This window comes from Myotis daubentonii, chromosome 2, assembly GCF_963259705.1.
Source record: "Myotis daubentonii chromosome 2, mMyoDau2.1, whole genome shotgun sequence".
Lineage (NCBI taxonomy): Eukaryota > Metazoa > Chordata > Mammalia > Chiroptera > Vespertilionidae > Myotis > Myotis daubentonii.
This window is the reverse complement of record NC_081841.1, coordinates 211,561,116-211,588,650: the sequence shown is the minus strand read 5'-3', so window position 1 is coordinate 211,588,650 and position 27,535 is coordinate 211,561,116. Positions and strand designations below refer to the sequence as shown.

General features: G+C 40.6%; 1 protein-coding gene across 1 annotated transcript; it reads left to right on the top strand.

Annotated features, from left to right (window-relative positions):
• Positions 1-727: 727 nt before the first annotated feature.
• On the top strand, positions 728-26,757 carry LOC132226807 (basement membrane-specific heparan sulfate proteoglycan core protein-like). The gene is given in 4 exon segments (XM_059681232.1): positions 728-806; positions 1,934-1,973; positions 21,571-25,736; positions 25,739-26,757. Coding segments are annotated over 4 exon segments (4,353 nt in total). The 3' UTR covers positions 25,807-26,757.
• Positions 26,758-27,535: the final 778 nt, after the last annotated feature.

Below are 27,535 nucleotides of genomic sequence, written 5' to 3'. Positions count from 1 at the left end.
AGGGCTGGAGTTCACTTTCATTAAAGGAAGTAAAGACACAGTTGTGTCCTACACATCCAAGTTTGTGGGTTGAGATAACCGCTGCACGGCCGTGTGGATGGAGTGCAGATCCCGTGTCAGCAGCTGTGCCATGTGCAGGATGCACACAGTGAATGAAAAAGTCTGACTTAGGAGCCTGCAGTTCAGTGGGCGACACCGGAATTAAATAAACAAATACAAAATTAAAAAAAATACAAATTTTGATACATGTTGTAAGAATCTAGGATGCTACAAGAGGAAATAAGAGGGAGGATCCACCAGGATTAGGGATCAGGAACAGCCTTTCCTAAGGAGCTCATACCCAAAGGATGGAGATGAGTTTGTCAGGAGCGTGAGATGGGGAGGAAGGATGCTGAGCACAGAGAGTAGCGCAAGTAAAGTATAGAAACAGAGGGATTGAAAAGAGACCTGGGTGCCGTGGCATAGCCAGGGGGGAGGAAGGTACCATGGGAGTTTTATCTGAGGAGGTGGGTAGTAGCCAGAAACTGAAATATCTCATGGATCAATTAGGGATTTGCTTTTGACTTTATCTGAAATGGAAAAACATTAATGAGTCTAGAGAATGGGAGAAACACATTTAGATTTCCTTTTGAAAAAGGTCATTGGACGACGGAGTGGAAATGATGAGCCCAACTGAGAAGCTGTTGCTGGGAAGAGAGACAGATGGCTTACATCGAAGGTGGTCGTAATGGGAGGAGAGCTGGATGTCTTTGGAATTCATTCTGGAGGTATAATTGATGAACTTGAGGAACTACAGGGTGCAAGAGGTAATGGAGAAGAAGGTATCAACAGGACCCCCAGATATAGGCTATAAACAGCTGGGTTGATGGAGATGACATTTACTGAGGTGGAATAGTAGGTTTAAAAAAAAGATCAAGAATTCAGATGTGAACATGCTACGTTTGAAAATATGGATGAAATCCAAGAAGCAATTTCATCATTCTAAATAGCTGGGTATTTTTCATTTGTCAAGTTAAAACCCACAATTAACTTACACAGATAATATAGCTCCTTTGCTCTTTGTCTAAAGGTGAAGGAACCTGAAGGCCAAGTTTATATCTGCCAATTCTCTCTGGAGGCATGGAAGTGAGTGACTGGAATGAATGCAACTCAAATCCACAAAGCTTTTGGAAAGTCCTATGAAGGCAGATCTGCATCTGCAAAGTCACGTTTATATTAGTCAGCAGAGTTTTAATTGTGTAATTGTCCTACTCATTATCCCATGATAGATTATAAGTCTAAGCCTTAAAATAAGAATAATTTACAGTTGTTTATGCAGAAAGAAATAAAGTCATTCACCATTTCATCATCTCTTCTTAATCTTCCTCACCTTTAAAACTATAAAATAAAAGAGAAAGTACATAAATTAAGAAGGTTTTTCCAATACATAGTCACAGGAGGCTGATGTATGTATAAATTTATTTGAATGGTAAAGCCGGTTTCCTTTACAATATTTAGAGACATATTAGGAGATGAAGGAAGGACAGTTTCCTTATTGATGACCAATAACATTTTTTTCTGTGTTATAACCTCAAATGCCATCTTCATTTTGGTGGTAAGGATTACTGTTCTTCTGTATCTTTGTATTTGCTTTTTCTGTTTCAATCTCCTAGATCTTATACTTGATGTTGTGACCAAATGAATACTCCAGTTTCCCGTCTTTCACTGTCCCACACTATTTCGGTAATCTAATCAAAATGTGGTATTTTCCCCCCCAAGGCATTGCCATATTTTTCTCTTATCATGACACTTAATTTGAAGGTGGCAGACTGGAAGATGCACTGTCCTGTGACAAATTTTAAGCCCTGAATTGATCTCTGCTCCACACACAGCAATATGGAAGCGTGGTATCTTGTAACTTACCATAAATCATGTTTTACTTTTTTGCTCATAGACTTTCTGAGAGCTGAATGGCAATGTGGAGATGGATGCGGGTCAGTTCCTCACTGTCATCCATAGCTGCTAGTAATTTATGAATGAGATATAACACCTGTGAGTTATGATGTCTTTTGTTGCTTGAGTTGTCCTGTGCTGAGGATTGCAATGCCTACATCATAATGTTTGAGTGTTTACTATCATGTACTGCAAAAAAAAAAAAAAAAAAAAACAACACAAAAAAACACCTAAGTCATAGAAGCATGACATCTTACCCATGAGCTATACAATTTATTCAATCAAAAAGCCATTTTCTCTTGTGGCACGATGCCTGGAGGCTGATGCGCAAGGATGCTACCGGTGTGTGACTACAAGTAAGACTGAACTAACTCAGGTTCTTAATTTCATGGTCATTAAGAGAACTAAGAGGGAATTCATCACACTAAGTTTTCTATAGATGAAACAGTTTCTTCTCTTCCCCAGCTCCCCTTACCCCCAAATTTTAAAGAAAATATTGGCAGGACACATTGTGTTCATGTTGTTTTGAAAATGTAGTTTTAAAAAGTAAACATAAGCAACTGATTAAGAGGACCTTGGTCTTTGAAAAATCTCAAGTGCAGGTTTATTCTCATCACATCATTTTAAGTGCAGAAGAAAGTACAGTCTTAAGTGCACTGACATTATTATCATTAATTAATATTAATTGGGTATACATATTCTCCTAAGTTTTCAAGTTATACCCTGATTGTAAGTTAAGCATATTTTACTTTTTATAATTATGAATAGCGATATGGCAGTGTGTACCACTGACCCAAGAAATGAAACACAAATCCGCAGCATCCATTAGATGATGGATTATGTAGTAGTAGAGAACTCCATTGTTCATAATCAACTGTTGATATGCCACAAACAAATATTAGCAATTCTTCCCACCCATCTAATCATCCACTCCTGGAAAACAAGCTTTATCTTCCTTTCTGCTTTCATTGTACCTGGCACATACATTCACTTTATCATATTGCTGAGATAATTGTTGGTTTATACATTTGTTTCTCTGTTGATATCAGTTTTGAAAGAAATTAGAAACAGTTGTGATAAGGAAAAGCAAAGGTTTACAAATATGATTATCAGTTTTTCTAGCTTTGAATTATTTAATACATTTGAAATAGAAACCACATAAAATGTTAAATGGATCATATATATATATATATATATATATATATATATATATATACACACACATATGTGCTAGATATACATTATATATACACATATATGTATATGGTATGATTCAAAATCAGTATGTTACAAGCTATCAATGTCCAATAGGCTTCCAAAATGCATAAATAGGAAAAACAGCTAAAATATGGGAAAAACATATACACAGTATTAATTCATATCTTCTTGAAAATCCTTTATCTGAAAAGGTTCAAGTAGTCCAAATATCCAAGATAAAGTACTGCAAATTCCCTGAATAGGGATTTAATTTTAGAAAAAGACTGTCATAGCCCATGTGGAATAAATATTGATGAGCCATATTTATATTTGTCCTTAATTCCGATATACTCTGCTACCCAGAAAGAAATGAGTATAGAGTTAGAAACATTCTGAAATTAAATGAAAGGCAAATGTGGTAAGAAAATGTCACCTAAAAGTGAGACCAAATCTTTTGCAGTAAGATATTTTTAATGGATATTCATATTTAATTTTAAAAGAAGAAAATATTACCTCCTCTTAAATATAGTAAGTTCTAGAATAATTTAATGAAAAAGAGTAAGTAATATAATAATTTAATGAAAAAGAGTAAGTAATATTCAATAAACTATAAAACTGATGATGTGTAAAAATCATGGTGCATGAAATTCTAATACAGATTTTTATTCCTTTTGGTGAAATGTAGTTAAACAAAGAACCATTGTATTAAATCAAATTGGCATTGCCTGCAGGCTTTTCTCTTCTGAGGCAAAGGTTAAAGAAAGAAGTATATTGAGAATTTAAAATTGAATCTAAAGACAAAAAAGCTAGTATTTCCCAGTAGTATTGACACAATTTGGTCATGTGGGTTGGCTGAAACTTGATTTGACAAAAAGTAGTTGTGATTGCTCTAAAGCTACATGTTTTGAGCAGAAAAAGGTAATGCATGGTTTCCCAAACATTTCCAATGAATAAAGTTAAAAATGGGCAGGCTGTCTCAAGTCTACATTTAAATGAAGATGAAGTAAATGTTGAATGCCTGTCATGTGTCTCTATAGATGTTACTTTGCATGTAAGGTAAAAAGTTATACCTTTTGAGAGAACTGCTATATTTTTGGCTGACCCTGGAATAGAACCAAGGTGACTGACAGAGGCACTTAAATTAAAATAGATAGTAATTGGATAGTTGTTAAAAACTTTCAGAAAAAAATTTCAAAGGCAAAGGGTTAAATGCTTTCATCAGACATTCTGTATTGTAAGTGAAATCTCTGTGCCTCCTACATTTCATTAGCACAATCATTATGGGAATTTGGTTAAATCCTATGTAATCCTATATAATAAAAGCCTAATATGCTAAGTGTTCAGTCGTCCATTCAACCAATCAAAGTGTAATATGCTAATGATATACTAAGGCTGCTCAACCACTCACTATGATGTGCACTGACAATCGGGGCAGACAGTCAACCAGTTGACCACTCGCTATGACGTGTACTGACCACCAGAAGGCAGAAGTTCTGACTGGTAGGTTAGCTTGCTGCTGGGGTCATGCTGATCGGGACTGAGCGAGACAGGCCAGACATGCCCTGGAGCCCTCCCACAGTCCCTCCCCAGCTGGCCAACCTCCTGCATCCCTCCCCAGCCCCGATCGTGCACCTGAGAGGTCCCTTGGCCTGGCCTGAGCCCTCTCGCAATTCGGGACCCCTCGGGGGATGTCAGAGAGCTGGTTTCGGCCTGATCCTGCAGGCCAGGCGGAGGGACCACACTGGTGCCTGAATTCGTGCACCAGGCCTCTAGGGTGAATATAAAGGGACAGTTGTATATTTAAATGGGACTAATTTCAGCTGCAATATTTTATACAACAAATTGTATCTAATCTAAATCTAAATCTGTACATACTATGGCTATACTTATTCATCTTATTTTTGTTTGTTTACTTAGCTTTCATGAATTTAAACTACATTTATAATAAAGGCTCATTAATATTACCATAAATGCATTGTCTTTCCTTCAATACATTCTTTAAAAATTGATTATTTATCACCTAGCTATGAAAAATTTTTAGCTGCCTTTATAACTACTCTTTTGGATGGCATCCTTTAACCTTATCTTAGTAAATTTTAACTTGACAATTAAGAAACAAAAAAAACAAAATAAAAACTTGCATTAGAGTTGGGCATAGTTAAAAATCTGTGAATTAGTCCATATGTTACCTTAGCTTTCATATTTAATTTATTTCTCTACTTCTGAATAATTCACACACACACACACACACACACACACACACACACTCACATACATACATTTGGGATTTAATAAATAATTCAAAATTTTAAATTTAGACCACCATATTATTTATTTAATGTTAGTGTGCTCAAATGAATGATCTTTTTGTCTTTTCTTCTAATGAGACTTTCTTAAAAATACAGAAAATAAATATTTTAGTCTTAGTAGTTTATTCTCAATTATATTAGTTTTACATGTCAATGTGATTATATCATTTACAAAATATATGCAAATGTATTAACTATCTTAGTTGAGCTGACGGGTTATCTGGGTAAACTCTTTCTGGCGGGAATCCTCAACTCTTTATCTCTAAATGCTGCCTGATGCTTTCCAGGTTCCTCCCCCACCTCTTTCCATTGGCTCTTACCTAGAAATAGCATCCTCAAATGTCAAGATTATTTTCTAGACCTTGCACAAGTCTCCAATATCTGAATTAATTTGGGTAACGCTGATCACTTTTCTGTTAATTGGAAATGGTGAGACAAGTATGCTTATTTTACGACTTCTTTTGCCAAATGAGGTAGCTAGGTTTACATTCTAATAATTACAAGAACAGATAATATTTTTGAGAGTGCAAGAGACTGAGCACCTCATGTGTTATTTCATTTATTCCTCATCCCCAATTGAATCAGAGCCTATGACTTATAGAAGAAAAAAAATCTGAGATGCAGAAAATTTAAATATCATTCTCAGGTTGGAAAATGGAGGAGCTAAAAGTCAAGTTCTTATTTTAACATTAGAGTCATTGCCCTTACCCATTAAATATGTAGTAGTTTACAGTTATTAATGCTCTTTGTTCATTCATTTATTTTACAAATATTTATTGGGCATCTAGTCTATGGCAAGTACTGTTTATCAATACACAAAACTGCCCCAAATCCTTGCTCTTGTTTACTCTATATTTTGAAAAAATAAGTAATAAAAATATCTATAGTGAATGAGTAAATAATATAAACAGGTGTTCCTAAAAATGTATACATACTTTAACAGCTGATAGCTGTTAAATGAAAATGAAATGTATTTTAATAAGCAATGCCTTTATAATTATTCAAAGTGTGTGTATACATTTTTGGGGCTACCTTGTAAATTGTAAAACTATTTTTTCTTTATTCATGTAACAATTTTCTTTAGAAAAAAATCAAACTCTCTTGTGAAAATTATTTTAGGAAGAATCAACATGTGCAGGAAAATATAAGACTATTTAGCTTAATCAGACATGTGCTAGTGATTTTTGTTGTCATTGTTTTTTGTTTTGTTTTGTTTTGTGGACCAAAGAAGGCCATCAAGTACAGAAGAGAGGGGGAAAAATTCTAGGGGGTGAGGCCAACAGGGTAAATCATGACTTACCTCATCTGACTGATTCCATATTGGGCTACTCTTTCCTTTGGTAAAAATGAAAACAAAAATCTCTCCATGTATTTATGTATGGCTGTAAATTAGCTCAGATACATAGTGTTTAGACTGATTAAATTAATTTTTATAAAAAGCAATCAACTTGCTGAAGCTAGGGAAAACAATGTCTGAGACTCATGCTGTGCTATCTAAAAGGGGCTGCTGAAAATAGCCTGCTCTAAATGAGGTTGGAAATTTGTTGATTGGTGTGTTGGAGTTTTTTCTCCTTCATTTTCCAAATGAAGGAGCAGATGTATGTTCTGGCAAGTCTCTATTTTTTCCTTGCTCCCCAGATTTAGCTCACGGATCGCCTGTTTTTCTCTGTGTTCATATTTCAGGAGTCTGTAGTGAGCAGGTATTCTCTGCTGGCCTACATCAGAAGGCAGTTGCTAGTGGAGGTCAGTCACTTCCCCAAGGACCAATCAGCTCCATTTAATTGCATGGGTAACTCAATTGAAAGAAGACAATGGGTAATTCTGTAAGGACATGAATTGATGTCTCCCACCTCCCCCATCATGCTCAGGAAGCACCAAGGGATTCTAAACAATTATCTGCTTCATCACAAGAAGTGTTCTCTGAAGACTTTCATACCACACTTCAAATGAAACGATTGAGTTAGCTCAGTGGAACATGGTTTAAACATTATTCCTGTTTTATATTAATGACCTTTTTGTTCCAAACATGCCATTTAAAAATTAGTGCTAATGTTAATTTATGATGACACCTAACCCAAACTCTCATGCAGTAAGCCTTTAGTAGTTTCCTAATGTGGACACTGCATTGTTTTGCCCCCTCCCCCAGAAGGGCCCCTTATTTAGAAGTATGATCAGAGGCCCCATTTGACAATGGATCAGAAATCCCGATGCTTAATTTTTGCCAGTGGATCAACATTCAAGAACAGGATTTCAATCCTAAGGCTGGTGGACGAGGGATTGGAATAGTGAGCAGGGAACTCAACCCTGACTAAGAGGGTCTTTGTAAGGTAAGTCTAGTCTCAGGTCTGCCATGTTGTACAGCCCTGGGGGTGCCACTGACATTGTACTTTATGTGACTGGTGCCCCTGAAGTTGCAAGTGCAGCGCCCTGCAGAGCATCCTGGCTGAAAATATGACAGTTGTTTAACGTCTTAAAATTATTTTAGACATTATAATACACTTATTCGAGTGTACTTGAGATGCCATGAAAACATGATGCTATTGAGTGCATATTTATCTTTTCATTGTTTTCCAGTTTCCTATTCTAGCAATAATAACAAGAAAAGTATACCTATCTCTACAGATAATTCTCTTATCTGTGGCTATAAGAACACTGGTATAGATGTGAAATTGCAATATAATTTGGAAATTGCACACACAAAAAATGGAACTAGTTTGAGCGATAATAGCTTCTAAAAACTAAATCCTAATGGCAAGAGTTGCTAAAAATTTGTTGAGTACCTATTCGATGGCTGGGCATTACACATATACTCTCTAATAGCCAATATGGCTATTATTTGAAGCATTGATTTATGTTGGATATTATTAATTAATTAGCTTAAGAAAATTATGTCAAATGACCTTTTAAAAATAAGTTCTACCAAAATAAATAAATACAATCTCCAAAAACAAACAAACAAACACACAAACAAACTCAGGTCCATCCTATTAAAAAGTTCATCTGGCAACACTGCGTAGGTACTTTTATATGCATTACAATCTCACAAGCACCTAACAAAATATTTATATATTGTTATTATTTTTATCACTAAAAAATAATATGCTAGCAGTCAAGGGTGATATCAGTAGAATCAAGTTCAATATCTGTGATGTTAGAAAAGAGGTGAGATAAATTTATTGTTGGATTAATTTGTATTGATGAAGTATCAGGGACCTGGAATATTCTTTCATTCACCATATAGCTCCTTAGTTATGGCAGAAGAGCTCTCCTATTTTGTTTCACAATTATCTGCCATATCCAGTCCCCATAGAATGGAGAAGAGGATCCAGAGCAAAATGGAAATAGATTTTGGAGGAATATGGATTGAATCATAACCTATTTTTTCATCAAAATGTTTATTATTATTCCTCTTTTTATTATTTTTAAACTTTATTTTTTTTTTGGAATGTTCTAAATAGTTAGATGTGTTTCTGGGATTTCTATACTGTCACATCTAAGTTAGGTATTATTTAATCCAGTTTTACAAGTACATGGGAAAATAAGATTCATAGAATTATAATAATCTGACTAAAGTCATAAAAGTAGTAAGTATTCAAAAAGGAGATTTAATACCAGGTTTGTTATTATAATCATAAATAAATAAAAAGCAACAATAAACAAACAAGGTGCTTTGTGTACTAATATTATATTAAGTTGTATTGAACAGAATTATGGAATGATGAGTTTTAAAAGTGGCTGAGTAAAAGCCCAGCCAGTATGGCTCAGTGGTTGAATGTCAACCTATGGTCAGGGCACATACTGGGTTGCAGGCTCCATCCTCAGTGTGGAGTGTGTAGGAGGCAACCAGTCAATGATTCTCTCTCATCATTGATGTTTTTATCTCTCTCTCCATCTCCCTTCCTCTCTGAAATATACTATATATATATATGTGTGTGTGTGTGTGTGTGTGTGTGTGTGTGTGTGTGTGTGTGTGTAGCTGAATAAAAGACAAATAGGTAAGAATGGTAGAAAATGAAGCTAGGAAAGTAATTTGGTATTCTATCATTTTCTTAAATCCTAGCCTACTTTGGGGTTTTCCTAGGGAAGGTTTTAAATTTAGCTCTCAAAGGAAACCAGCTTATTAGTTTGTAGAATCATGTGTGCATCTCAATTTCTAATAGATTTCCTTTCTCCTTCTTAAAGATGTAAGGAAATTTTTCTTTAATAGTACGCCTCTTACCCCTTACTTTCTCCTTCAACATGTGGTTAATTCTGTTCTGCATGTCCCCTCCACACTCTACCTTTAATAAAGTTTTAGACATGTAATTATGCCATTAATTGGCAGAGGAAGGTTATTAATTTCTTCCCCTTCCATGCCCTGAAAGGGTTCAATATATAATCCTTTCTCTAGTCATTAGGTAAAAATGGGTTAAGATATCTCCAGAATTTGGAAATAAACTTAAGATAGGAAGACACAATATGAAATAGATGGGGTTAACTTTTGAAGTATGACTTATTTTAAGAGCTCTGTTCATCTTCAACTAGTTGGAAATACCTAATTCCAATTAAGTTCTGTAAGGCAGGTATCATGAAAATATGACCAAAGTCAAAAGAATATTTTGTGAGTCCGTCAAGTTCATTGTAATCTTAATGAAGAAGGAAAAAAGTTCTAATAAAAGAGACACTAAGTGGACAAGGAAAGATTAAAGTACAGATTTAAGAAAGATTCATTAATTTCTATTCAGGTTAGGCATAGGATTTTTTGGAAAGGTGCATTATTTTCAGCAGAGCTACATCCTCAGTTGTGTGTTAATTTTTTTTTAAATTTCAAGTTTCACCATAACATGAACTAAATATTTCTCAGGACTAGCTGTCTTCATTTGCTCAGGACCCATGTTCACCAATGAAGACTTCACAGATTAAGGCCATTTCTACAGTACATTGAGTACAATGGAGAGTGGTCATCAGTGTTCAAGCAGTGAAAACAGATACATTTGCATTCTAGTTTAACCCTAATTAAGTCATTAGAGTTAGCCTCACTGACTGAGTTCATTCAATGCTGTGTTCCCTGAACAACATTTAGTTTTTGGACCAGTCCCTCATCCATGGTGAATCAAGAAAGGAATGGCCAGCCAATGAGTCTAGAAGGCCCAAGAGATCTCCTCCAGGATAACTTTGTGGCCTAAACAATACACTTTTATAATGTATTGCTTTCTTCTTGTCCACATAGCTCTTTCATGAAACAATGTTTTAACATGACAACACTGCTGACCTGTTATTTATTTATTCAAAAGGTCCGTATTCTAAAAATTCATGGAAAAACATGCAGAACACACTAATCAGTGCTTATTGCACTTTTGATGAAAAACTTAGCAGATAGATTTACATTTCATTTTTTAACTCTGGCGTTAGAGACAACAGAATCACATCTTAATGCTAAAGAGAAAGGTAGGAGGATAATAAAAGCCATTGTCTTTCCCATTGCATTTCCCATGAGGTGAAACCAAACAGGTGAGAAGAGCGTTAGTGGTATTTTACATCAGAAGATAAACTATTTACACAAAATATTGCCTAACTACACTCGTCTTTTTCTTAAGGTTTGGCATCATCCACAAGTTTAGTTCTTTAGATCATTCCATTTTGAACTGCCCATGTAAAGATGTTTTTAATGAGAGATGACTTCCCAGATCTCCCATTGGGTCCCATAGGATATGACTTTAGTCAAAGTTGAGATAGTCACGTAAGAACAACTTGTGTAGTTAGTTCATCAATCTTGTTAATGAGCTGACGATTGGCCTCTCTCTGGTGTGATATCCTGGCACCCTTGATCTTTTACAGAAAGAAATTAGTGCTGGCATTCAGTAGAAGGCTCCAAATGAGCTTAATTAGAATTTTTCAGGGTAAGATAGAATGTTCAATTTTTAGCTTAATGATGATGCTGGGACTATAAACACCAGACTTGAGTTCAGTTAAGGTAATTACATGGGCAAAATGGAAGTGCAATTAGGCTATTTCAGCCTCCACTAAGTGCAATTATTGAGAACACTAACCTGGAAAAAAAGGTTTGTTATTTAAATTTTACTATGTCTCACAGGCTCCCTCCTTTTATTTTCATGGGGACAGAAGGGGCAGGAGAGAGGGGGCCAGAAATATCCAAGATACGTTCCAATCAAGAATTTCAAATATTCTTCCTTTTATAAGAAACATGGTGTTAAAAAGCAGATCAAAAAATATCTGTATGGAAAGGAGATAGTATATTTTGTGTGCTATTTGTTGAACTAAAAGGGATGTTCAGGATGTAGAAAAGAAAACAAATTATCATAAAAATTTGCCAATTTTGGCCAGGTTGTAATTTCCAGGTTAATTACAGATAAATGATAAATCTATTAATTACTGAATAATGATAAATCAATTTCTCTGTCACAAGATAAAACCACCCCCTGTGTCTGGACCACAAGATTGTTAGTTTGATCACTTTGACTCTTCGAATGATTGAATGAGGTTGAGTTTATGACAAGCCCTAGGCTGTGGCAATGACTATAAAGATTAAAATATGTATCTGACAATTTTAACGTGTCTAGGAAATACAAAATATTTCTGCAATGTCAATTTGACAGAGTTGCTAGTTAAAGAAAAGTACATGTTGGTGAAGAAATTTGAATTTGTTTAAAATTTGGTGATTGTAGCATCTTTCATGGCAGAAGATTAATGTGTGAAGAGAATATAGTTCCTCCCAGAATTTTTTGTTGTTGTTTATACTGACTCAAGCCATCATAAACCTGCTATATCAGTAACTGTCTCATTGTGAATCCTTTTACATCACCAATTCAAGGACCTTGGTAACAAAAGTAGATCATACTTTTTTCAGTGTCATTTATTGGTCGAAGTATAGAAAGTAAGGCTGGAAAGCTAAATTACGTCTTACTGGTTCTCGACTGCATTTAGGAAACTTTTCCAAAAATTTTCATCCATTTCACTATTTTTCTGATGTTATGAAAGATTTTGTTTACAGAATCAACTGCATTTACAACAAAAATATTCAGCATGTGGCCTGTATATTTTATTTCATATTATTTCATTTAATCCATACAACAATCTTAGAAGGTGTCGCTCTTGTTTTCATTTTACATAGGAGAAAACAGAAGGTTAATTCATTTGCCCAACATTGTGCAGCTATTCAGTGGCTGAGGCAATGAGTCTCTTTCCTTCTCAGCAGAAGCCTACATATAGTTAACAGTTTGCACGCCAACGTTAGATTGAGATTTGAATTCTTGTTTCATCACTTACAAGCTTTGCAACCTTGGGCAAGATACTTCATTTACTCTTCTACCCCTTGGTGAATTCATCTCTAAGAGGGAATAATAATAGCACCACCTCCTGGGATATATTCATGAGGTTTAAATGGGATAATGCATGCAATCTTTTTAGTGTCATGCTTGGAAAATTTTAAATTCTCAAGGAGTGGTTATATTATTACAGGTGTAAAGTTGGTAGAAATTTAGCCCAGGGAAAGTACTTGGTATTTTGAATTAGCTTGTGCATTCTTAACAGAGTATGTATAGGTGAACCTAAGCTTTTGAAATACCAAAAAAGAAAAACAAATCTTAGAACTCCAGGAATCTTGAGAGCCCAGGCTGGAAACTTTTTCTAGAAGCATGGATTATTAGTTATTTTTTATTTCTTGGCCTGTTGAATATTTCTACAACTTCAACAGAACAGGCAAGAACAAGTGAGCTAATGATGGAGTGAGAGAAGAGCCTGCTGATAAGACGTGTGGACGAAAAGGGCCACGTGCTAACCTGACCATCTCAAGGCCTACATGGTGGCCTTGCAAACTCAGACACCTAAAAGTAACCAGAAAGGATGGTCTGAAACAAAAACTTTTTAATTAAAAAGCAGTTTATGGTGGGTAGTTATCCCTGACAAAGGTCAATCTTTACCTTAACTGAGCCTATTTTTTTTCTCTCGCATCTCCGATAACATATCTTTGGAATGTCAAAGTAATTTTCCTTTCCCCAACTCCTCAAAGCACAGGTACCACTCTGAGGAGACCACAAGTCCCCTCATTGTTACTGAATTAACTGTTGATTGTTAACTATCCTGTACTCATCTAAGTAAAAGAAATATGTGCCTATTGTTTTACCTTTTATCCATTCCCAGGGGTTTCCCCGCGTTGCTTTCTCCCATCTCCCTAATCTATCACCAGTGGATTTCATGTAACCCACTTACGTCTCCTCATTTAACTGTAATGTATAAAACAAGTATAAAACTGCCATTCTCCAGAGCATTCTCCCAATACATTTTCATTCTGTTTCCTGGCAATTATCAACAGTTTGGCTCAAATAAACTCACAAAAATTCTTTATAGGTTTGAATATTTCTTACCTTAACAGATGCCTGGATAGGTAAACACTTAAAATGGGACTTCACAGATCACCATTTCATGCTTATATTCTATTTCTGGGATGATTATGAGTAGAACTCCTATGAGATGTTTCAAATTAAATGATAGATTAAAAATTATAAGTAATCATATTAGTTTGCTAAGGCTGACATAAGTACCACCATGTGCATTCAAAATGGAAAGTTATTGTCTCACAATTCTGGAGGCTGGGAGTCTGAGACCAGGGTGCTGGAGGGTTGGTCCCTATTGAGGGTGTAAGGAAAAATCTGTTCCCTGCCTCTGCCCTAGTTTTTGGCTGTTTCCTGGCCATTTTGGTGTTCCTTGGTTAATAGAAGCATCACTCTGATCCCTGCCTTCATCTTTACATAGAACATTTTCTGTGCCAAAAGTTCCCCTTTTTATAAGCATGCCAGTCATATTGAATAAGGGCTCACTCTACTCTGATATGATTTTATTTTAACTGAACTAATTCTATCTGCAAGAACTCTTTCCAAGGGAGGTCACATTTTAAGGTACTAACCTAGCACTTCAACATATACACTTGGGTAAGATACAAGTCAATGCATAATAACTATCATGACAGATGGGTATGCTGAGCAAATCTAAGACAAAACGGTTAACATAACAGGGATAACCATAGTTTTTTAATATATATTTTAACTTAAATGTTACTTCCAGAAAAAATTTATTAAGTGGCAAGAATACATTTGAAAAGGATTTGAGAGGTTTAATTAACCACAATTTTAAAATAAATGCTGACAGATTGATGTGATTACTGAAAAACATTAAAGCAAATAGAGTCTGCATTATAAGAATTATAATGTCTAAATCAAGGGAAAATTATAATCACCCATAATACCTACTCTGCCACCATCTTCGACCTAGTATTCAGCAACTCCATTTTGAGAACTGAGGTAATTTTTTTCTATTTTATGATATAGGATTCAGTTTAAGAAAGGTTAATAAATTTGGAATCCATAGTCGGAAATAAGACTAACAAAACTTACCAGATAGCTCAGTTCTAATTTATCAAATGTTAGTCTCATGTTATTTCTTTCTCTGATTCTTATTGTCTTTAAAATAATCCCTATCAAGGCATTAGTATTCATAATTTACTATGTGTCTATACATTATTTAGTATTATTTTATAGCCTCAGCTTTTATTTACACATACCACAGAGATGTACTAAGCACCTATTTTATGCAAATCACTGTGTCAAGAACTCTGAGGCACTGAACATATCTGACATGTGGTCTGCTCTCATAGAGTTTTTATTCTACCAAACGAGACCCTGAATAAGAGACTGTGATGCTCTAAGGTACAAGATGACTCAGGTGGCTCTCATCCGGTGTGGGATACAGGCTTCCTGGGAGAAATGACATTCATACCGAGAAAATGAAGGGGGAGAGGGAGCTAACAAAGCAAAGAGGGTGTGGGGAGAGGTTGAAAGAAACATCTCAGACAGATAGAATAGCATAGGTGGAGAACAGATCTAGAGCTTTACTGATATGTTAGGCTTTTGAGCCTTTAAATTAGGGGAGAAATGGATGCCATTGAACGTTTCCATAATGGGCATGGCATGCAAGGCTGCTGTATGTATGATGTGCATGCAATGCAGCAAACAAGAGGACATTTAAATGAGTGCTATTCACACGGTAGACGTCCTATATTTATATAGTTATTATGGTGATTTTGTGGTAGACAGTGACAAAATGTCTTATTCTAACAAAGTAAGTGTCTTATGACACATTTTTGACAGATGGAAGTAATTTGTCTTGAGAAAAGTGTCCTTTAAACATTCACAGAAAGGCAATGCGTTCTGGCTAGCAGCAGGCTCGGGTTGTACCAATTTGCATTGTAACACACCCCTCTAGTGAACATCTGGAGGACGAGTTGGAGGAAGTCGGAAATGGATGCGGGGCTACCATTTAGGAGACTCTTGCTTTGTCCACGAGAGAAATGGTGGTGGTTTGGATTAGGATGGTGACATAATGGCTAAAGAAGAGTAGGTTTGAGGGAGAGAATAGAATAAACAGACCCTGATATTTGAAAAGATGCAGATTGCAGAATCCCAGATTACAGACACTTCATTGATCAATTTCAGTTCCAATTATAATAGAAATTAATGATTTAAGTCCCAGACCTTTAGCTTTTTTCTCTCAACCTGTGAGAACCTTTCTAATTCCAAGTCAAGGGACATCTTTACCAAGATCTGCCTTCTTTCCTCAGGGTGTGGACACATCGCTTGGTATTCTGCTCCAATCAGCTTGGCTTTCCTTGGCTGCCCAGACAATTGAAAACTGCTCTATAGTCGGTGCCTGTTATAGTCCTTAGTTTGCTTTTGACCATCACATTTCACAGCTGCTGAATAGCTAGGTTTCTGATGATTATATCCTCCCCCTCCCTTATGCTCCCAGAAGCTTAAGCTTCAGACTTTCCATGGAAACTCATCTAGTTATTTCCTCTCAATTATCATAAACTCCTCAATGCCTTTTGAATTTGTCTTCTATTCTCTGACCAGAGTTTTATTGCCTCCTAACTTGGTAATGGCTGAAAATACCATTAACCTGCTGCTGTTTTCTGTCTTTATCATTAATAACATTGTTGAATATTTTGTGACTTGACACCCACCCACCACAAGGAGGTAGGCAACACACACACACACACACACACACACACACACACACACACACACACACACGACACACATCAGCTCACAGGCTGTGCAATTGGAAGTACTCCTCTTTAGACCTTTGTTAAAATTATTTATCATGAGTGCTGATGTCAATCTAAGTCTCACTAAGTTTATTAAAAATAACAAACATCTCATGTACATTCAAATGTCAGGTATAAATTCCTTTCTTAATTAACTATATAATTGAGCAAAATGTTACTTTATCTAAAATCTTTAAAGCCCAGCCGTTTTACTAGGTTTAAAAATAACTCCAATATATCAATTTCTCTGTATAATAATTTCTAATTAACCTGACATTATAAAACTGGACTTCTCATTTGACATTTGTTTGACTATTCTACTTTAAATCAAAAGAGGAAAAATGATGTGATAATAAATTGGTAATAAATTCAGGAACTTATTACCAATTCTAAACAGAAACAATCTACAAATTCCACGAAGGCATTTGATGGGGTCATATTTACCACAGACATGGTGACTCATGATGCTCATGATGACCCACGGCATAATCTGCCATTGGCCAATTTAGATTGCGTTCTTTGCTTCAGAGAGAGTACGTTAGTGATAAGGACTGTGGGAAATATGTTTTCATAATGAAATTATAAATAAAATATAACAGGGGTCTCCGGTTAACACATAGTTAAAAGATTGTTCAAAAAAGAAGAAAAAGAGCATAACTAAAGTATTTCGTATAATTAAGCTTTTAACTGCACACAATTCCCATTGTGAACTCTCCATTAGGAAATATTTTCCTATTACAGGCGATAACAGTCTTTTAATAGTCTTTCTCCTATTTTCCTTGATGTCTACTTTTTGTATAGTTAGTCATTAAATTGTGTCAAATGGTCAGATAGGAAAAATAAAATAAAGTGACACAAAGCAGTCTCATTTATTGTATGGAATCCACTAAAAAGAAATGTGGCAGTAGGGAAAGAATTGTCTCAAATTATTTCAAGCTTATGTGTAGATTTCTATTATAAATTTCTGTCTAAATTCCATTTACATGATTTGCTGAATCAATTATATTGTAACCACATGAATGAATATACTTTCTAAAAAATGACTTGGCTCTGTCTCTCCTTTCAGCTAACATGTGGGGTGTGTGTATAAGGAGGACCTCTGAATGTATTGGTGTGCAAGAGGAAGTTATCATGTTGGGACATTGGTTGTATTTCCTTGAGAATTCGGTATCAGTGGTTCCCAGAAAGCAGAAGCAAGCTTGTTATGGAGAAGCCTCAGGGCTAGCCTGAAAGCCAGCATCAGGGTTTGCAGGAAGAATGGTTCAGAACCCAGTTAAACAGACAGGAGGGACAAAGTGACATTTTCAGGAGATGGAAGGACATAGTGAGGTCGTCAGAAAATATCAGGGCCAATAGCTAGATATTTTGGAAGTTCAAAGAGCAAAGACATGTAACCAAAGACCAGGTTTTATTTTTATTATTACATTTTTATTGTCTAAAGTTTTACATATGTCTCCTTTTTCCCCAATTGACCCCCCCCCACCCTCGAGCCATTCCCACCCTTGCAAGCCCCCACCACCCCAGTGTCTGCGTCCATTGGATATGCTAATATGCATGCATACAAGCCCTTTGGTTGCTCTCTAACCCCCCCTTCCCAACTCCCTGCCATTTGTCTCTGGGTCAATCTGTTCTTGTTCATCAAATTATGTTGATCATTATATCCCACATATGAGTGAGATCATGTGATATTTATCTTTCTCCGACTGGCTTATTTCAAAGACCAGGTTTTAAGAGTGAGAATCACTGAAGTATATTTAAGAGAGAGATTTTTAAAAGTTCCTCTGGAAATTTTTGCTGACTACCTCTAGTTGTAGGGGCTATCAATAAGCTTCAAGAGGTTTTTGTGCACCTCCTTAATGGGCATGTAAAATTGTGCGTGTGTGTGTGTGTGTGTGTGTGTGTGTGTGTGTGTGTGTGTCTGTGAGAGAAAGGCAGAGAGATGAGAGCGCACATTATTTTTTCCAGAGAAAACATTTCATAGCTTCAGTAGATTTTCAAAGGAGTCTCCCAAACAACTAAAACCACAAAGTTTTCAAGGATCTCCTGGAAGCTAAGGGTATGAGTGACCTTTAAAGCATGGTCTCTGGAGGAGAAATCTGTGTAAGAGAAGAAGTTTACTACCTCGCATTGGTGAAGACCAATAGCAACCTCAGATGAGGGAAATTTAACTGCCAGTCAAGCTAATGTGTGACACTGAAGTGTTGTTTGTGGTGAAAATGTATATTCTGCTCACATTTAATCTACACTTCTGCATGCATTTGCATTCTATAGAAGGCGATTAAATTAGAGAAAATTACCTAAATGTTGAAAGAGAGATTGGGCACCATAAAATACTGTTGTGTGCTAAACAAATACATCTATAAAAAAAGACAAGAAAGTATTTCAGTAAGCTTAGTTAGCAATAAAGAAGTAGACAAAACTCGAATGCAATCAGCTGCCATTAGGTGATGAGATGTCTTATAGTGGGGAATATGGTTAAATTTACAAATTCCCATTATAAAATGACATTGAATATTTCTATTTTATAGATTCAATTTACATAACAGCACTGCAAAATGTCCATCTCTCTTAAAACTTCAGCTAAATTTTCCTCCAATGTAATATATCTGAATGGAGATTTCAACAAAATCAATGTATATGACATAAATTAATTCTCAGATCTCATCATATTACTAAATTGTTTTTTCATCGTGAAACTGGCCCAATATATATGTAAGTTGTTTCCAACATATGTATTATACATTTTAAAGCATTGAATATTGTGCCGAATTCCTGAAGTAGTTACTGATATAAGAAAAAGATTTTATAGATTGTTAACTAAATATGTATTTTCAGAAAAGTAAAAGAAAATAATGTGCACATGACATAATTAATTGTATCAATTGAACCATTAATTTACAATAAACACTCAGATTTGTATATGCCACACTGTAAATGCATAACTGGCTTATATTATTACTAGTGGCCCCGGTGCATGGATTCGTGCATTGGTGGGGTCTCTCAGCCTGGCTTGCAGGGATCGGGCTGAAACCAGCTCTCCAACATCCCCTGAGGGGCTCTAAATTGTGAGAGGGCAGTTCTTGGGTGATGCAACCTGGAATCAGGCTCCCTCCTCTCTGGTTCCAGGTGCATCACCCAAGAATCGCAGCTGCCAAGTCACTGCAGCTCAGCAGCTCCTGTGTTGAGCATCTGCCCCTTGATAGTCAGTGTGCTTCATAGCTACTGGTTGGAGCATCTTCCCCCTGGTGGTCATTGTGTGTCATAGCTACTCGTCGGATGGTTGAACGGTCAGACAATCACTTAGGCTTTTATATATATATAGGTGATGGTACTCTAAAGGTTTAAAAGAGAGAATATTTTTAAAAAGTGTACTTCACATCTGTGACATAACTGGCCTGAATTGGAATTACACAGGAAATTTGGAAAAATACAAAACAATTCAGACTAATTTCTCAATTATTTTGAAGGCCCATGGTGTTAGATAAAAATAAACATTTCCAACTAGAGCACACTGATGATTTAAGTTTGTTTATCCCTTATTTTTCCCTATTGTGTCTCACTAAGGTGTATTCCTTCCCACTACTTAGAAATAAATGGAAATAATGCTAAATAGATTTTTATTTAAAAACCAGCAAAATTATTTTATTATTATTTTATTCTGGTTTTATCACACTGAAATTTAAATGAAGGGAAAATTGAAAAAGAAACAAAGATAATTGATATAAATAGCAGAGAAGAGTAGAAAAAAAGAAGACTGCTTTAGGCTACTAATTAAAAGAGACAAGATAATTTGCAACGGGTGTGGATTCAAGAATAAAGTGAAAAGAATACAATGAATTATCCTTGATGAAAATTAAGACTGCTCTTAGTGGTAATTTTTATATTAGAATGTAAGTATGACTCTAATTAAAACAATACCCACAGTTGTCAAGTAGAAATATGCCTGTGAAATTAGCATATTAACAAGACTCATATTTTTTCCAAAATGTTCTTGTGTCATTATTCTCGAACACACTTAATAGTATTTGGACACTATTAGAAATAGTGTAGGAATTTCATTGCAAAGGCTATTTAAAGTCTTTTGTAAAAGCACACAATTTCCATAAGACTAGATAAAACTTCTTTTCATATTTTACTAATGCTCAATTTTAAACACATGTAATTTACTAGCCCATGCAATGTGGTTGGTGTTTTTCTTTCGAACTTAACCCAAGAGGCTGTAATGCAGACAGCTCCAATGAGTCATATGATGTTGGTTTGTGCTATCAGATGTCAGAAAGAGATTCTTGGGGAATAAGAACTAACATTGTAAAGTACCGGCTCTCAATATTATTTTTGGTATCTGCTCTAATAACTCACAAAATCCCTGTGAAATAACAGCTGTTGTTATTATTATTACCATTTTACACATAGTAAACTGAGGCTAAGAGAGGCTACACACATATATAACATTTCCAGGTTGGCAAAATTAGTACATAGCGATAATGGCAAATGGTATTTAAACAGCAAAATTGGCAAACTAAAGAAACAATAAGAGTACTTTGGTTTTCTCTCAGGTAGTAGAATAATTGGTTCAGCAAAACATTAACTAGCTAAATATCTAACCTCATTGATCACTTAAAGACACTACAGTAATTAGAGCAGAATGTTTAATAATATTTTAAAAATTATATCTTCCCATTATGTATGTTATAAATTATTAGAGCAAATTTGGAAACAAAGAAAAAAGGATCAAGAAACACACACCATATTAAAATAATCCAAAAAAAGCTTCTCAATATTTTAATGACATTCCTTTCAGCATTTTCTGTATTTCTTTTCATTCTCTCTCTCTTTTTTTTTTCTGTTTTTAGTTAGTTAGTTTTTTGTTTTGTGTTCTTATTTTACATATTTGTGATCACAATATATGGTCAATTTTTGCTTAATTACATATTTCATCCTGTTTCCAACTTATTTTAAGCCCTTTATAAGCATACATTTAATACATTATAAAAGTTATTGAGTAAATATGCCATAATTTATTTAACAATTGAGGCAATCCCCGGCCGATTCCGGCGAGTACGTTTGCCGCGTAGCGGGCGGTGCCGGCCCTGAGCAGGAGGCCTCCTTCTCAGTCACTGTCCTACCCAGAGCAGCGGGCTCCTCCTACCGCCTTAATAGCCCTGTCATCTCCATCGACCCGCCCAGCAGCACCGTGCAGCAGGGCCAGGATGCCAGCTTCAAGTGCCTCATTCACGACGGGGCAGCTCCCATCAACATTGAGTGGAAGTTTCGTAACCAAGAGCTGGAGGACAACATCCAGATCAGCCCCAACGGCTCCATCATCACCATCGTGGGCACCCGGCCCAGCAACCACGGTGCCTACCGCTGCGTGGCCTCCAATGCCTACGGCGTGGCCCAGAGCGTCGTGAACCTCAGTGTCCATGGGCCGCCTACGGTGTCTGTGCTCCCCGAGGGCCCTGTGCGGGTGAAAGTGGGGAAGGCCATCACCCTGGAATGTGTCAGTGCTGGGGAGCCCCGCTCTTCTGCTCGCTGGACTCGGATCGGCACCCCCACCAACTTGGAGCAGCAGATGTTCGGGTTCGTGGACAGCCACACGATGCTGCAGATTTCATCAGCTAAACCATCAGATGCGGGTACCTATGTGTGCCTTGCTCAGAATGCACTGGGCACGACACAGAAGCGGGTGGAGGTGATTGTGGACACGGGCAATGTGACCCCGGGGGCCCCACAGGTCCAGGTTGAAGAAGTTGAGTTGACTGTGGAAGCCGGACACACGGCCACCCTGCGCTGCTCAGCCACAGGCAGCCCGAAGCCCACCATCCACTGGTCCAAGCTGCGCTCCCCACTGCCCTGGCAGCACAAGCTGGAAGGTGACACACTGATCATCCCCCGGGTAGCCCAGCAGGACTCCGGCCAGTACATCTGCAACGCCACCAGCCCTGCCGGACATGCGGAGGCCACCATCCTCCTGCATGTGGAGAGCCCACCGTACGCCACCACGGACCCGGAGCACACTTCGGTGAGGGCAGGGGAGGCGGTGCAGCTCCAGTGCCTGGCTCATGGGACGCCCCCACTCACCTTCCAGTGGAGCCGCGTGGGTGGTAGCCTCCCCGGGAGGGCGACGGCCAGGAACGAGATGCTACACTTTGAGTCGGTGGCTCCCGAGGACTCAGGCCGCTACCGCTGTCAGGTCACCAACAGGGTGGGCTCGGCGGAGGCCTTCACCCTGGTACACGTTCAAGGCCCCTCCGGCTCGCTCCCTGCCACCCCCATCCCAGCAGGATCCACACACACCGTTCAGGTCACGCCTCAGCTGGAGACCAAGAGCATAGGGGCCAGTGTGGAGTTCCATTGTGCCGTGCCTAACGACCGAGACACCCAGCTCCGCTGGGTCAAGGAAGGGGGCCAGCTGCCTCCTGGCCACAGTGTGCAGGACGGGGTGCTCCGAATCCAGAACTTGGACCAGAGCTGCCAAGGGACATATATTTGCCAGGCTTATGGACCATGGGGACAGGCCCAGGCCAGTGCCCAGCTAGTTGTCCAAGCCCTGCCCTCAGTGCTCATCAACATCCGGACCTCCGTGCAGACCGTGGTGGTCGGCCATGCTGTGGAGTTCGAGTGCCTGGCCATGGGTGACCCCAAGCCTCAAGTGACGTGGAGCAAAGTTGGAGGACGCCTGCGGCCTGGCGTCATGCAGAGCGGAGGCATCGTCAGGATTGCCCGCGTAGAGTTGGCCGACGCTGGACAGTACCGCTGCACCGCTACCAACGCCGCCGGCACCACCCAGTCCCACGTGCTGCTGCTCGTGCAAGCCTTGCCCCAGATCTCAACACCCCCAGAGGTCCGTGTGCCTGCTGGTTCTGCAGCCGCCTTCCCCTGCATGGCCTCTGGCTACCCTACTCCTGACATCAGCTGGAGCAAGCTGGATGGGAACCTGCCACCCGGCAGCCGCGTGGAGAACAACATGCTGCTGCTGCCCTCAGTTCAACCCCAGGATGCAGGCACCTACGTCTGCACTGCCACTAACCGCCAGGGCAAGGTCAAAGCCTTCGCCGACCTGCAGGTACCAGAGCGGGTGGTGCCCTACTTCACGCAGACCCCCCACTCCTTCCTGCCACTGCCCACCATCAAGGATGCCTACAGAAAGTTTGAGATCAAGATCACCTTCCGGCCTGACTCAGCTGATGGAATGCTGCTGTACAATGGGCAGAAGCGGATCCCAGGCAGCCCCTCCAACTTGGCCAACAGGCTGCCCGACTTCATCTCCTTCGGCCTTGTGGGTGGGAGGCCTGAGTTCCGGTTTGACGCCGGCTCAGGCATGGCCACCATCCGCCACCCCACACCGCTGGTGCTGGGCCGGTTCCATACCGTGACCCTGCTGCGTAGCCTCACCCAGGGCTCCCTGATTGTAGGCAGCCTGGCCCCAGTCAACGGGACCTCCCAGGGCAAGTTCCAGGGCCTGGATCTGAATGAGGAGCTCTACCTGGGCGGCTACCCTGACTATGGCGCCATGCCCAAAGCAGGGCTGAGCAGAGGCTTCATAGGCTGTGTCCGGGAGCTACAAATCCAGGGCGAGGAGATTGTCTTCCATGACCTCAACCTCACAGCGCATGGCATCTCCCACTGCCCTACCTGTCGGGACCAGCCTTGCCAGAATGGGGGCTGGTGCCAGGACTCAGAGAGCAGCAGCTACCTGTGCATCTGCCCAGCTGGCTTCACCGGGAGTCGCTGTGAGCACTCCCAGGCCCTGCACTGCCACCCAGAGGCCTGTGGGCCCGACGCTACCTGTGTAAACAGGCCCGATGGCCGAGGCTACAACTGCCGCTGTCACCTGGGCCGCTCCGGGCCCAGGTGTGAGGAAGGTGTGACCGTGACCACGCCCTCCATGTCGGGCACTGGCTCCTATCTGGTGCTGCCCGCCCTCACCAACATGCACCACGAGCTTCGCCTGGACATTGAGTTCAAGCCGCTGGCACCCAACGGAATCCTGCTGTTCAGCGGGGGCAAGCGCGAGCCTGTGGAGGACTTCGTGTCCCTGGCGATGGTTGGTGGCCACCTGGAGTTCCGCTACGAGTTGGGGTCAGGGCTGGCTGTTCTGAGGAGCCCAGAGCCACTGGCCCTGGGCCGCTGGCACCGTGTGTCTGCCGAGCACCTCAACAAGGACGGCAGCCTGCGGGTGGACGGCGGACGCCCCGTGCTGCGCTCCTCCCCGGGCAAGAGCCAAGGCCTCAACCTGCACACCCTCCTCTACCTCGGTGGCGTGGAGCCCTCGGTGCAGCTGTCCCTGGCCACCAACATTAGCACTCCCTTCCGTGGCTGCCTGGGTGAGGTGTCAGTGAATGGAAAGCGGCTAGACCTCACCTACAGCTTCCTGGGCAGCCGGGGCATCGGGCAGTGCTATGACAGCTCCCCGTGTGAGCGCCAGCCTTGCCAGAACGGCGCCACGTGCTTTCCTGCTGGCGAGTTTGAGTTTCAGTGTCTGTGTCGAGATGGCTTCAAAGGAGACCTCTGCGAGCATGAGGAGAACCCCTGCCAGCTCCGTGAGCCCTGTCTGCATGGGGGCACCTGCCAGGGCACCCACTGCCTCTGTCCCCCCGGCTTCTCTGGCCCCCGCTGCCAACAAGGCTCTAGACATGGCACCGCGGAATCCGACTGGCATCTTGAAGGCAGTGGGGGCAACGATGCCCCAGGACAATACGGAGCCTATTTTGACGATGGTGGCTTCCTATCCCTCCCCAGCTACGTCTTCCCCAGGAGCCTGCCCAGGGTGCCTGAGACCATCCAGCTGGAAGTTCGGACCAGCACAGCCAGCGGCCTCCTGCTCTGGCAGGGCATGGAGATGGGAGAGGCCAGCCAAGGGAAGGACTTCATCAGTCTCGGGCTTCAGGATGGGCACCTTGTCTTCAGCTACCAGCTGGGCAGCGGGGAGGCCCGCCTTGTCTCTGAGGACCCCATCAATGACGGCGAGTGGCATCGGGTGACGGCGCTGCGAGAGGGCCGGAGGGGCTCCATCCAGGTGGACGGTGAGGAGCTGGTCAGCGGCCAGTCCCCAGGCCCGAATGTGGCCGTCAACACCAAGGGCAGCATCTATGTCGGCGGAGCCCCCAGCGTGGCCACACTGACCGGGGGCAGGTTCTCCTCAGGCATCACGGGCTGTCTCAGGAACCTGGTGCTGCACTCGGCCGGGCCGGGCGCCCCGCCCCACAGCCCCTGGACCTGCAGCACAACGCCCAGGGGGGGGCCAACACGCGGCCCTGCCCCTCATAGGCAGCTGCCTGCCCACAAGGACTCCTGGGCAGTGCCCCAGCCCCACATCGTCGAGTCTATTATTATTAATATTATTATTATGAATATTTTGTAAGAAATGGAGGCGATGCCACGCTTTGCTGCTACCGCCCTGGGCTGGACTGGAGGGTGGGCGTGCCACCCCCCACCCAAACACACCTGGGCAAAGCCTCAGGCTGGGGAACAGGGCAGGCTGGCTGGGAGCAGGTGCCTCAGAGGGGCAGGCATGGTGGCTGAGTGGCCTCAGAAGTGCCCCCACGGCAGAGCCAGGCCGCCCGTGTCTGCAGCCCTTGTCCCTACAAGAGCCAACCATGGCGTACAGCCCGGGTCCTCCCCAGCCACTAGGAGCAGAGGGCGTCGCAGTGGCCTTTGCCACCCTCCTCTGGGTAGCAAAAGCTCTTTAGTGCCAACTGTGGAGCAAAAGGCAGCTCACCCCTGGACAGGCAGCCCCTACCCCGTTAGCCCATGTCCCCGCCCCCCTCCACCTTCACCTCTGCCTGACCAGCTGGTCTGCATTCCCCACCCAACACCTAGCCCAGGGCCCCCGCCCTCAGGGGCTACAGGGAAACTCCACCCCAGCTCCTACCAGGAGCTGCTGCAGCCCGAGCCCAGCACTGAGAGGGCCACATCCCCCCACTGATCTGGAAGTGAAGGCCCAAGGGATATGGGGGGAGGAGGGTGTTGGTTGGAAAGAGCGAGTGCCTTGGGTGGGGGAAGCCAGGACTCATGACGGAGCGACAGGAAGGGGCCATGGCACCCCTGCCCCATCTGTGGGAACCTGAGGGCCCAGCTGGGGACAAGCGCCCGCCCCACCAGTAGCTCCCCAGATGTTGGGTCAGGACGCCTGGCCTCTGTCCAGAAGGGCCCTCCTGTGGTCTTTGTCTTGATCTTTCTTAATAAACGGTGCTATCCCCGTCAAAAAAAAAAAAACAATTGAGGCAAATGTCACTTTTAATGGGTTCTAAAGTTTTGCTAATATAAACAACAGCATCTTGAGCTGAACATCTTGAGCTATGATTTTTTTTACATTATACTGCCTTTTTAGGATAATTTTTCAGATATTAAATCACTGGATTAAAACACCTTTAGTACTTTTGATAGACTTAGTTAAATGGCTTTTTAAAAAGCGTAGCCAACTTACACTAAATACATATAAATTAAAATGCCTATATTACCTCAGCCTGGGAGCAATATTCACATTAAAGTACTATTTCATTTCTTTGGTCACTAGTGATACTGGGTATTTGTTTCACATGTTCATTTTTCTGTTTCAGTTCAACTTTTGAATTATCTTATGTGCTTTTTTATTGATATTCCCTAAACACATATTTGACAAATTACCCAGGTGGTTAGATGCTTGGTACACAATCTGAAGATGTTTGTGTTCATCAAGTTCCTAGGTGTGCCCACATCTTATTCAACATTCAGTTGACTATTTTTCTCCCCTACATTGTACAATTAGATTGTCAAGACTGGCCTATTCTATGTGTGGTCCTCTAGAAGGTGTAAGGGTTTAAAGGTGAATAAATTTAATTCTCAGCAAACATCTCAAAGAGACAACTGCTATCATTGGACATAAATGCCTCCTCTGAGTGCTGGTGTGAAACAGTTAATCAGGGAATCAGCATAGAAGCTCATTCTATATTGTTTTTCTTTTTCTCCCATCAATACTGTCAGGAGAGGATATTGAAGAAAAACACAGGAGATAACA